The sequence below is a fragment of the Trifolium pratense genome, linkage group LG3 (assembly GCF_020283565.1).
Source record: "Trifolium pratense cultivar HEN17-A07 linkage group LG3, ARS_RC_1.1, whole genome shotgun sequence".
NCBI lineage: Eukaryota > Viridiplantae > Streptophyta > Magnoliopsida > Fabales > Fabaceae > Trifolium > Trifolium pratense.
The window spans coordinates 26,276,021-26,289,660 of NC_060061.1; the positions used below are offsets into that span (position 1 = coordinate 26,276,021).

General features: G+C 33.0%; 1 protein-coding gene across 2 annotated transcripts; it reads left to right on the plus strand.

Annotated features, from left to right (window-relative positions):
• The first annotated feature begins 143 nt into the window (after positions 1–143).
• LOC123916379 (probable arabinosyltransferase ARAD1) lies at positions 144–6,172 on the plus strand. 2 transcript variants are annotated; one of them, XM_045967829.1, is made up of 9 exons: positions 144–711; positions 807–980; positions 1,300–1,457; positions 1,551–1,698; positions 2,135–2,250; positions 2,333–2,471; positions 4,276–4,386; positions 4,634–4,702; positions 5,793–6,172. In XM_045967829.1, exons 1-9 carry the CDS (start codon positions 271–273, stop codon positions 5,922–5,924), a joined length of 1,488 nt encoding a protein of 495 aa, XP_045823785.1. In that variant the 5' UTR covers positions 144–270; the 3' UTR covers positions 5,925–6,172. The 2 variants fall into 2 exon arrangements, with proteins under 2 accessions (XP_045823785.1, XP_045823786.1); XM_045967830.1 differs by lacking the exons at positions 4,634–4,702; positions 5,793–6,172 and adding an exon at positions 3,639–3,691 and having other exon boundaries at positions 198–711.
• The last annotated feature ends 7,468 nt before the right edge of the window (positions 6,173–13,640 follow it).

A 13,640-nucleotide genomic window follows, 5' to 3' on the forward strand; every position in this document is an offset into this window, starting at 1 on the left:
TTATACATGAGTTTAAATAATCATCGATCCAAAAATTACATCCTTTGATTATTATATTATAAAAATAAAAAATATGTTAAAAAATAAAAAAACAAAATGTATTTTTTACCCATAAAAAACGAAGAGCAAAGGAGGGTAAAACTGGAAAAGCATATCTGTGTAAGTGTAACTGTATGTATGTATGTATGTATCTTCCTTTTCTTCTTCTTCTTCTGTTATTACCGTCCCACTAAACTAAACACAGAGAAATCAATTGATTGATCGGAAAAAATGGCAGGAAAACAACAGATCTCAAGATCGAAGTCACGAATCATTCTCGTGGCACTCTCTCTAATCGGTTTCTCACTCCTTATCTTCCTCTCTTCTCTCTCTCCTCTCCGCACTCCAACCACCAATCTCCACCTCCCCACTTCCCACACTTCATTCGTCTCCTCCCTCGAACAATTCCTCACCAAAACCCCCTCCTCACCATCTCTCCCCGACGACACTTCCACCGACGTCAACAAACTCGACGATGCCACCGTTTTCAATTCCGAAACCTATAGACTCAATTCCGATCCGTATTACCCTCTTTCTCTTCCCCTTAGGGTTTACGTCTATAACATGCCTTCAAAATTCACATACGATTTGTTATGGCTCTTTAGAAACACTTATAGAGATACCTCTAATCTCACCTCTAATGGTAGCCCCGTTCACCGTCTCATCGAACAGGTTTTCATTCTCATTCCATTCCATTGCATTTCTTACTGATGATTAATTGTTAATTATTATTCTCTGATGATTAATTGTTTTTCTTGTGAATGTAGCATTCTATTGATTATTGGCTTTGGGCTGATCTCATTGCTCCTGAATCCGAGAGACTGTTGAAAACTGTTGTTAGGGTTCATCGACAAGAGGATGCTGATTTGTTCTATATACCATTTTTCACCACTATAAGCTTTTTCCTCTTGGAAAAACAACAATGCAAGGCCCTTTATAGGGTGTGAGTGCTCTTCTAACAACTTAATAATATGCTTTTTTTTCTATGGTTCAGTTTGTATTAGACTCATCATGAGAGTTTCTTAATTTGCAAATACTAGTATGAATTTTCAATTACTAATAATTCACTATAATTTTATAGCTGTGTCTGTCTAGTATAGTGAAGTTAAATTAGAGAGTTTATTAAGAAAATAAGCTGCAGAAATTAATTTTATTCTTTAAAAAGCTTAGACGGCATAAGTGGTTTAGGAGAAGTTTATTGAAACTAGCTCTATTTGTTAAACTTTGCAAAGTCCTAATAGTTGTTGTTTTTGGATGTAGGAAGCTTTGAAGTGGATCACAGATCAACCTGCTTGGAAGCGCTCTGGTGGAAGGGATCACATAATGCCGGTACATCATCCGTGGTCTTTTAAATCTGTTAGGAGATACGTGAAAAAAGCAATATGGTTGTTGCCGGATATGGATTCCACGGGAAATTGGTATTTTCCTGATTTTCAGACGAATGTGTGAATAAGATGCTTTTGTTTCATTGAGAATGGTATTTGATGATGTTTTTCAAATTTGTCTTTCAGGTACAAGCCGGGACAGGTTTATCTCGAGAAAGACCTGATTCTTCCATATGTTGCCAATGTTGATTTCTGTGATGCCAGATGTTTGTCTGAAATAAATCCCAAGAGAAGCACACTTCTTTTCTTTCGGGGCCGGCTCAAAAGAAATGCGGTAAGCATGTTGTGAGATTCCTGATTAATTGATTGATTGAAAGGTGAAACTTTTCTATCTGCATATTAATGCTACTTGAACTCCAGACATATATATGTGCTTTTTATTAGCATTCCTGTTCAATCTCATGTTACTGTTAGAGTCACGTTTATTGGCAATTCTGAAGAATACTTGTTGACTTATATTTTTACTATTATGTAATATTTGGATATTTGGGTGGGATTGTAACCGACTAATGTCTAATATTTGGGTTGTCTTTTCTTATAGGGGAAGTCTATTATCATGTTTTTCTCTAGTTGTCTATGTGGTATTCTCTTAATTTCTGGAAGTCTCTTATCACGTTTTGCTCTACTTGACTATGTGCTATTCTCTTAATTTCTTTGTCACATTTGTAAGTGTTATGTGGTTTAGTGGTTCTGTGTCTTTTCTATTTCAGGGAGGAAAGATACGTTCTAAACTTGTGGATCAACTAAGTGGATCTGATGGTGTAATTATAGAGGAGGGAACTTCTGGAGAGGGGGGAAAAGAAGCAGCTCAAAATGGCATGCGCAAGTAATATAAGTTCAACTCATGAATATGTGCACCCTGCTTACTTATGTAGTAGTAATTATTTGTTTGCCTTCCTCATTGTCAGGTCTATATTTTGCCTAAATCCTGCTGGTGACACTCCATCTTCTGCTAGATTATTTGATGCCATTGTTAGTGGCTGTATTCCGGTTATAGTAAGTGATGAACTGGAGCTCCCATTTGAAGGGATACTTGATTACAGAAAGGTGTGTATATGCATTTATATCAAGTAAATGATAAAATAAAAAATATTATTAAGAGATAAGGGTAAATTGCAATAAAATATTTGTGAAATTAGCTAGCCAACTTTGTAAGGTTGCAAATCAAATTTGGTGTAGACAGTTTGAGCAAGTTGCTGATTGATCATCTATGCAGAATACAGTATGTTCATAGGAGTATATAATGGGGTAGTAATTTTAGATGCCATAATCATTATGTCAGATAGTTAATATTGAACCATTTAATATTAGATTTTCTTAGACAGCAGGGTGTTTATCAGGGATGGATCCAGAAATGTATGAGATGGGGGGCGTGAAAGATTTAATTCATACTCCCCCCCGGTCCTTTTTGAAAAAATTACACAAACCAATGAAGCACATTGTAAATTTAAATTTAATACTCTTCTAAATTTAAATTTATTACATGTATACCCTTATTTAATTACTCTTAATTCAACTAACTTACTTATTTTTAATATTCTCTCTCATAATAAATAAGGGCATAAGTGAAATTAAACATTTAAAATATTTGAAAATTGGTCAAAGTTTCTTATAAAAAGGACCAATTTTCAAAATGTCTAATGTTTGTCAATTAAACTAAAAATTAGTAATTTTTTTGCTGACATAAACTAAAAATTGACAGAAAAGAACAAAAATGTCTAATGTTTGTCAATTAAAGGATCAAAATTGAAGAAGCTACTGTTGTTTTTCATTGTTAAACAGTTTTTGAACTCTTCTTGGCTACTGACCTCATCAGTTTCATAAAACATCTGATTCTCCACCTGAATTTGCTCCTTGGGTAAAACATTATTATTTTCAGGTTCAACCGGGACATAATGGGGGCACTTTTCAACCTGTTAATTAAATAAAACACACTAGTTCTGATTTCAAAAACTTACATCCAATATAGTCAAACTTTCCAACTTGCTACCTCATCCACAGTTGAGCTATTTCTAGAAGTTGTATTTAAAGACACGGTCGAGACATAAGTGCTAAATGGATTTGGTTGAAACTTTTTTATTCTTTCGGATAACATTGCCTCCAAAACCGAAGTGTGAGCAACAAAATTTGGTTTTTCATTGGCAACATTTTTCGCTGCATCATGAATTTGGTTCAATGTAGATTGAGCCCAATTGTTTCTTCAAATTTCTCCAGGTCATGTGCATACATATACACGGAACTCCTCGCAAAAGTCTTATCACTTGTTGGTAAGGAAAACTGTTTAACAATGAAAAACAGCAGTAGATTCTTCAATATCTTTTTCAAAGATTGGGAGCTTAATTCCCTTTTTGTCTTCCCGGTTTCTATTTTGTCCGTTCTCCTTTTTTATTACTTCATCTGAGTAGCGTTGTTGAAAAGAAAAATATACTGAGGAAGAGGTATCCTCATATGCATTAAAGTGCACAAGGACGGTAGGAAACTAAAATTCAGCAGAGAATATCCAGTTTCTCTGACTTTGTGTATTGAAAATAACAGTAACCATGAGATTGCCATGAGCGAAAGCAAAACACCAAAGAGAAACTAATAGATAGTCATATCCCCGATGTTTAAGTCCCGGTAGACAATCAACAGTGCAAGCATCCTCTCAATCAAATGCAGCAAAGAAAAGCATAGACTTTACCAGCCTATTATTACCTGAACTTAAACACCAATACAAATTGATTTAAGGTAGGACAGACCCAGTGACTCAAAACTGCATTATCCAGTATGCTATATATGGTTAACTGATAAGTAAGAGCTTTATTTTTCATTTTCAGAGAGAAGTTGCTTATTTAACATTTTGCCAATGCAGATAGCTTTGTTTGTTTCATCCAATGACGCTCTGAAGTCAGGTTGGCTCTTCAAATATTTAAGAGACATTCGACCTGCTCATATAAAAGATATGCAACAAAATCTTGCCAAGGTTTGTAATCAGGGTCGTTCAGAATTTTTCTATGCTCCCGCCTCCCTATTTAATGCTGTCATATAATATTTTCTCGCCAGTTGTGCAATATCTTACTACTTTTTACCAATGTCAAGCTGGCAATATTTTGTGCCGTGTGCAAATTTTGGTTGCAATAATTACCTTAGATATTATTCATTTGCTAAAATTGATATTCCGTGCATTGTCTTGCTTACCTGTTTGGTGTTTAATGTTTTTTCCTTTTCAGTACTCCAGGCATTTCCTGTTTTCCAGTCCAGCTCAACCTTTGGGTCCTGAAGACTTGGTTTGGAAAATGGTTTGTTACTGCTTGTTTAGTTATTTTATATTTCTGTTTTTAATACGCTTTTGACAGCTCGTTCTCATAAGGAACTTCAGCTCAGGCTTGTTCATTGAGTGTTTTCTTCCATGGTAGTTTTTATAGGTTTGGGAAGTGAAATGGAATTATCTTGTTGATGCAATGTCATTCGGTCCATGAATAGTTTATGTTTAGTTTATTCCTATGATGAAGTGGGTAAGTTTGGATTGGTGGTAAGTAATGTGATAGGACCAATGAATTAGGTACTGGATAACTTGTAATCTCAATTAATGAACAAGGCGAATTACAACAGAAAGAAAAGAAAATCTGATAGAACGATGTCTAACATGCAACAGCCCAAGCCAAGTGGTTCCCTTCATCAGAGAAGAATTTCGTGTGACCTCACTATCTCATCTCACTAAAACAGAATTTTTGCATACTTTCTCTTTTCCTTACTATCAACGAGGGTGATCCCGCAGAAGTATCTTGCTGTGTGAAAAAGACAAGAATAGAATGGCAATAAATAATTTATTCCATCTCATTTTGTCCAAATTAGGAGGGAATAAAAATGATATTCCATAATTTTTTCTTGTTTCCAACAAATGGAACATAACCACATTCCATTCTATTCCATCAATCCAAACATACCCTAATAGAAAGGTGAGCTTAGAATATAGCAAGGTTTGGCATTTCACTTTTACAAGCTTCATTACTTCAGTATTTGGCTTACTGTTTAGGAATTTCGAGAATTTCAGCTTTGCATAGAAACTATAACCAAGCTTTACAATTTCTAGATATTATTAGGTAAGATTATGAATTTGAGTTGACAGAGCTAGTAGGCCAATGAGATGTGTTTGTAACCTGGGGCCCGGGCTTTCAGCATGCTGTTTACTTTGGCACAATAGATGGGTCCCCGTTGTTAGCTTAAGAATAAGTCTGTTTGCGACTCTGTTTCATATTGTTTGTGATATTTCCTAGCACCTTTTCTTTTTGGCTGGGGGTGTTAATTCTGGAGTTTGTTTAGGAGTGGTAGCAAGTATTGTACCTTTTTATTTAACTGTGTCTTTTTCTCTACATGTCGGTCCTTTAGATGGCAGGCAAGGTGGTGAACATCAAGCTTCATACCCGAAGATCTCAACGTGTGGTGGAAGGATCTCGAAATGTGTGCACATGTGACTGCAGGCCAGGCAACATTACTAATACTGTCCCAACAATCTCTTGAAAGTTGAATCACGTTTTTCTTATATAAATGTAATATCTGTGGTTTTTCTCAATTATTTATTATTTTGGTCAAGTAGCCTAGTGGCTAGAAATTCCACCCTTATTATTTTGATGTAATTGTCTTGTGGAAATTTTTTATTCTTTGGTGGGGTATTTTGTTGTACTTGAAACGAGAAAGAATTTAGTATATGTTATCTTCTGTCATATCATACATGAATGAAAATAGAAAACAAAGATCATAGTTGCCTATTTTGTGGGAGTAACAACAAAAGAAAAAAACATAACAATCATAAATGACCATTACTAATGTGAATTTTCGATTTTTAAATGTGATTGAGGTTACCAAGGTTGGAGATTTTGTATGTGGATGTTTTCGCAAATGTGAATTTTCGATTTTTAAATGGGATTGAGGTTACCAAGATTGGAGATTTTGTATGTGGTTGTTTTCGCTTCCGCTTGAATGCTTCTCTTGTTAGTTCATGTTGGTTTTTCACTATATTGAGTTGTCTGTCTTTCATTTCAATTTGGTCCTCAAACAGCTGAATTTTGATGCAAGAATTAACAGAATATTTTTCAATTAATATCAATCAGCACAGATTTTTTCAGTCCATATAAGGAAAATTTCAAATTTTACAATGGTTTTATGGACACTTTGGTGGAGGAGAAATCAAAAATATTGGAATGATAAGATACCAACAGTTTTTTTAGGTGCTCACGTGCGTAAGAGACTCTTTGCAAGACTGGGTGCAAATTCAAGCTAAGAAGAATATGTTGGAGTAAGCCCTAAAAGCCAATCTGTTTTGATAGAATCTTCTTTTGTATCATGACTTTGATTTATATATTTAATATATATAATAAGGCATTTCTTTATTATGTTTGTTTCAAACTAATAAAGTCCCTAGAATAGTTAGTCTAATTAATGGAACATTAAGTGTGACTTAATAGTGAGACTCCATTAAATATAAAGACACTATTCTTAAAGTATCCGTAGTCAAGTTTTACTGTGATGTGGGATAACAGTAAAACATAGAGACTATTATGTGAGTAGACTGATGACCTCATCTCACGTGTCATGGATATGAGATATCAAGTCTTCACATAGATATAAATATTAGGAGTAATATTTATATTGAATTGACCCACCATGAGAATACTACATAGTGTGGTATGAAAAATGTCATAAGTTATTCTCATAGTGATAATGGTGTATACCACCCTTCGACCTGAAACCACTATGAACCCTAGATGTGGAGTAGAGTACTTAGTTGCCGTTCAAACATTGTCCGTAACAGGATGACTATAAAGTCGGTTGATGGGTACTCCACAAATCATGCTGAGGGACATGAGTGACCTAGATGGAATTTGCCCCTCATGCATAACAGGAGTAATATCTACGGGCCTCTTGATGGAATATGACTGATAAAATGCGTGGCCACGCCGAACTAAGTCAATATGAGATATTGAGCTTATTCGTTACTCAGTATATTCTGGGATCAAGAAATAAGATATTGAACCATACAAGGATGACACGATCTATGCCTTGTGTTCAATATAGATATAAGGGCAAAGGGGTAATTATACACACGATCGTTATCATGGAAAGGTTTCGTCAGATCACATGACATTCTCGTCACTTGGGTAGCAGTGATGTGTTGCTAGATACCGCTCACTGTTTATAATATTAAATATGTGATTTAATATTATTCCCAACGTTACGAGAACCTATAGGGTCACACACAAAGGACAGATAGATGAGAGAAATAAATAAGACTTATTAGTAATTAAATAATTAAGTATGACTTATTATTTAATTAGAGAAGCGCGGCACACCGTAAAGTATGGTGCACTTAAGTAAAATACAGCACACCGTAAGGTACGGTGGATACTCAAATAAGTCTATAAAAAGAATACACTTATGTGCTGAATTTTAACCTAAGAGTTAGTCCTAAAATTTAGAAACCTAGCCGTCGCTCTCTAAACCCTGTTCTCTCTGAATCTCTGGTGGAATTGGCTAGCACCGGTCATCGGAGAAGTTCTGTTCGTGTGGACTGAGTAGATGCATCGCTACCTTGCTTTGCTCGTGATCAGAAATAGTTTCTACTTCAAAGGTTCTGCACTTCAAGAGGTAAACACATAAACTTGTGGTTTTGTGTTCGTTGATTTGTGATTAATGGTTTAATCAAGATCCGTTCATCGGGATTGTTCCGCTAAGAGGATTAATTTTTTTGAAAAACCCCTCTTAAATCTCTTCAGTGGTATCAGAGCTTTGGTTCTGACTAAATCATTACATTCGAATCTTATTTACGGATCACCATGTTTATATGTTGATATACGCATCGTTCGGATATATGTTTCTATGTTCTGATATATATTGATATATGCATCGCAAGTGCTACTGAATTTTTCAAGAATTGAATCGGTTACTTTAAAAATTAATGGATCGCATTAGCAGTATACTTTCACGTGATTTGTGGACAGAATATTATTTTATTTGGCTGAATGAATTAGTTGATTCAAATGACTATACTCATGTGATTAAAATTGCCAATACGTAAGCCTTGACATTTGATAATGATCATATACGGTTTATTATTGTTCTTATGTGCAGTATATAATTATATTGATCTGGAATGCAAATTTGATTTGTTAAGTTTGATGATATAATTATAATGTTTTGGAGTGCAAATCTGATTTGCTCTCTGAATTGAATGATTTCAATGATATGATAATTGATTGATATTTGATATCAATAATTTATTTTATTTGAAAAGTGTTTCAAAATTCAAAAGCAAGAGAAAGGAGTTTTAATTATATTTCTATATTTGATGATTAGAGAATCAACAAATATTTGATTCAAAATATTTGATTTTGAATTAAAAGGATCTGAATCAAATTTAGTTAATTCGGTACATTAAAGATGATGATGAATCAAAAGGTTTGATTCTATTTTAAATGAAGTTTTAAAATTGTTACGGAAATTAGATAATTCAAAATGGTTTGAATCTATAAATTTCCAATTATGCATATATGATGCATTTAATCGCCAACTAATTGTACCTAAATTACGCATCAAGAGAGTCTTGATTTTAGCAAACAGTTTTGTCTTAATCCATAAGATCGTTATGTGCAAGATATTCCCTTTTTCTAAATTGGGTTAAAAATGAATTATTTAAGGAAAATGCTAAACAGTGCCCCCGGGGCACTAGTTAAGGATACAAATATATAAGTTTTATCTCGTAAATTGTGCATTCAATGTTTTAATGATGTGAAAAGTTATTCTCTCTCATCATTAACTTTATCATTTGTTTCCTTTTTTAGTATGCTTAACTAGTGCCCCAGGGGCACTGTTTAGCATGACCCTAATATTATTTAATTAAGATTTTTTTTTATAATAAAGAGTTAATATTATTATTTATTATTAAATATATGGTATGCGGTTATGACCTTAGAATTTTACGTTTATTTATTTGGTTAAATACGACCTGCGTGTCGTGATTTATTTTATTTTAAATACGACCTGCGTGTCGTGGTTTATTTTAAATACGGCCTGCGTGTCGTGCATTTTTATTTATTTATTTAAATAATGAAATTTCTTGAGTTCAAGAGAAGACGACGCCAAATGATGATACCGACGGAGAAGCTTGAGAAGTTTGCTCGTGGGTCAAAGAATTGTAATAAATTAGTTTATTTAATTCTTGCGTGTTAGGTGGTCATAACCATACTACCTAATTTATTTTATTTTATGTATGTGATGCATGAAATGTGTGTTTATATATTTAATTATGTTAGTGCATGTATGAGATGTATGCTTAACATGTTTTAATGTATGATACCATGTATGCTCTTTTTGTGCTTTATTTACCTGCTAATATAATTGTTAAACATATATTTACATGAGTGTCATGTAAACTGAAACACGTTTTGTATGAGATACAAAATACGGTGAGATTAAATTTAATTAAAATCCCTTAAAATAAATATTAAGTTGAAAGCTTTCCAACATTTAGCACCCTTCAAGATCAATATCGATCAATGTAGGTTTTGCCAACGTAAAGTGCATTGTCTATATTGATAAGTTGCGGTGAGGTAACCAGTTTACCCGATTGCTATTCATTGGGTCTAACTTAACTAAAAGAAATATAATATGATTATATGATTTTAGAAGCAAGTGTTGGGTTACTCCATATGATGGATTAGAATAAGTGTTATTCACCCAACGGAAAGGATATGAGAGTTGTATGAGATACAATTGGAAAGGAGTTTCCTACCTAAAATAACTATGTTTTGTGTAATCAGTCCAACGCTGACTTAGAACATAGTAAAATATGGATCTCATTCCCACTAGAAAATCTTCCAACGGGATTTTCCGAATCAAATGTCGAGGGTCATTTGGTTTGAGTAAAATAGTGGGAGCATATTTAATTAAAGACCTAGTTAAATATGTTTTAATCATGATACAAATATTCTTATTTTCGTAGTTAGATATATTTGGCATATATTTTATATTTTACTGTAAAATGTCCTTACGAAGGATAAATAGTTCAGAAAGGAGTTTCTGAATTGGTACATGTATTGAGAATTGTTCTCTCAAATACGAGAAAAACTACTAATGATTTTGAAAGAGTCAAAATGAAAGAAAGAAGTAAGACTTCTTCATACATTTTGTTATAGAAAGTTAAATTATTCACTTTTGCATCTTAGGTATATGATACCAAATGCAAATTTCATATTTGTTGAAATATGAAGTTGTTTGAAAGAAGTGAAAAATTGACTATAGATAAAGTCAACTTACGTTTAGAATGAAATAGTTTCATTGATCGTAGAAATTGAGTTTGACATGGAACCAAATAATTGTTATTAAGTTTCATTTAATAATAGAAGCATTGAACCTAAACCTTGTATTGACAAGAAAAAGGACCACTTGTTTGAATAATAGACAAATGTTGTTTCATTATCCAAAATGTTTTCTATTCCAGTGTTCTAATCAAGTAATGAAATTGAGTTTCATCAACTTGATAACCTTATCTATAACAAGCATAAATAAGGATCAAATTAGATTTGGACCTTGTGTATATTAGTGGCAATATTGTTTAGTACTAATAAAGTGAGACACACATTTCCAGATTCCATGGATATGAGTTTTGGACTCATTTGATTTATATCATTTGAAAGATGTGAGTTCCACTTTTGAAAATAGCTCGGTATGTCAATTACCAAATAAGGTGAAGTGACATTTGATCTATTGGAACTATATACATATGAGATGTATATGGACCACTAAACTTATTTGCTAGATATAATTTTATTTCTCTTTCTTCATTTACATTACTAATAAGCTTAGTATATGTGAATATGTGTATTGGACACAAACTATGATTCTTTGAATTTGTTCAAAGAATTCATGAATGAAGTAAAGGAATTTTTTTTTGAAAAGTATTAAGACCGTACGAACAGGTCGTGATGGTAAATACTTAAATAAGGAGTATAATAATAACTATTTATATTTCATCATGTTTGACATGTTTACAAATAGGATAGTTCATTAATATCTCCAACGGCTCTTTCTGAAAATTATTTTAATTACAGTTATTCTTTACCCACAACAAGTTCCGATAAAATAAATATAAAGACACCATATTTGATATGGAGGTAAGAGTACCTGATTTGACTTTATGATAGTTTGAGATTGTAAAGGTTTATTAGATAAACTTAATCTCAAATTGAATGAATGTGTATTTGTGGAAGTACCTAAGGGATACTAATTTTACGACACTCTCTAGGATAAAAGTTGTTTTATTACATGAACTGAAACATTTCTTTAGAAGAAATATGTCTCTAAAAGAGACAGTGGGAGTGACGTAAAACTTGAGTAAATTCAAGTAACACAAAACACATGTCCTTTCAAAATTGGAACACGAATCAATTCCACAAGGTTGTTGTTGGACTATCGGTTCGAGTAGCACAAGAACTAGATGAGTCTAATATGTCCTATCAAAAGTTGAAGGACATGGCCTCACCATAACACTTCTGGCGGATAGATAACGAGGTTATATTCCTTAATTGGAATGACCTTGTATATGTATTTGACATATGTATAGGGTTTCGTTGATCTAAAGGATGTCAGAAAAGTATATAAAATTATAAAATTCATTTATGAATTAGTGCAAGCCTCCTGATGTTTTAAATTGTTTGCTTTTATTAATGAAGTTTTATGAAAACTTAAATTAATAACTGACAATAATAAATCTTGTGCACACAAGGAGGTTAGTGGGAGTATTTAAATTAATCTGGTATTGTATGTGGATGACATATTAATCATCAAGACAATTTTCATACGCTACACATGTTAGACATGATTAGGTAATTGTTTCTTGATGAAATACTTTGGTGAGACTTCCTAAAAGTTAGGAATCATGATCTATAGAGATAGATTGTTGACATATCTCAACCTTAGCCTATGTACATATTTGATGAAGTATACAAGCACCTCATGTGCTTAATTTTATTGAAATTAATGCATACGTCACATGATGTAATTTTGTCTCAAAGACAATATCCAACCTCATTGGATGATAAATGGATACATGAGAAGTATCCATATGATTTGGCAATTGGATTGATCATGTACATCATGATATGTACTAGACCAGATATCTTATATGTTATTAGCATAAAGATTAGGTACCAAAATTATTTCTAGTCTTAATCACTAGATAATTATAAGATTATCCATGGATGTCTTAAAAGGACTAAGGATGGACTTTTGATCAGATCTGGAAAGGATCATTGTAAATGAGTTACAATGATACTGATTTTCCAAATCGAAGAACAGTATACCCAGGTTGTAGTCTGGAATAAACTTTATGCTCGGATGTCAACTCTGCAAGCTTACAAGCTTCAGAAGATTGATATATCTATTACAAAGGTCAAATATATGATTTGAATCGTCTATCTCATAAGATGAGGTAGGAAATTGTTTTCCTTACGTTGCAGATTCCCTTGACCTCATTAAAGATGGTAACGGTTTAATCTTGCAAGCAAGGGAAAACTAGATCTCACCAACGATTCAAATATAAGTTTTGACACTTTATTTCCTTTTGATAGAAGATCGAAAGTGTAAATTGGAAGATGTGTCGGTTACCAACACAGGAAAGAGTTCCTTATCCACAAATTGAAAATCTTGCATAGAATATGCTTGATGATCACGCTAGTCCAATAGATGTTGAGTTAATATCTGATTGGCTTTAGTGCTAGTGGGAGATTGTTGGAGTAAGCCCTAAAAGCCAATCTGTTTTGATAGAATCTTCTTTTGTATCATGACTTTGATTTATATATTTAATATATATAATAAGGCATTTCTTTATTATGTTTGTTTCAAACTAATAAAGTCCCTAGAATAGTTAGTCTAATTAATGGAACATTAAGTGTGACTTAATAGTGAGACTCCATTAAATATAAGGACACTATTCTTAAAGTATCCGTAGTCAAGTTTTACTGTGATGTGGGATAACAGTAAAACATAGAGACTATTATGTGAGTAGACTGATGACCTCATCTCACGTGTCATGGATATGAGATATCAAGTCTTCACATAGATATAAATATTAGGAGTAATATTTATATTGAATTGACCCACCATGAGAATACTACATAGTGTGGTATGAAAAATGTCATAAGTTATTCTCATAGTGATAATGGTGTATACCACCCTTCGACC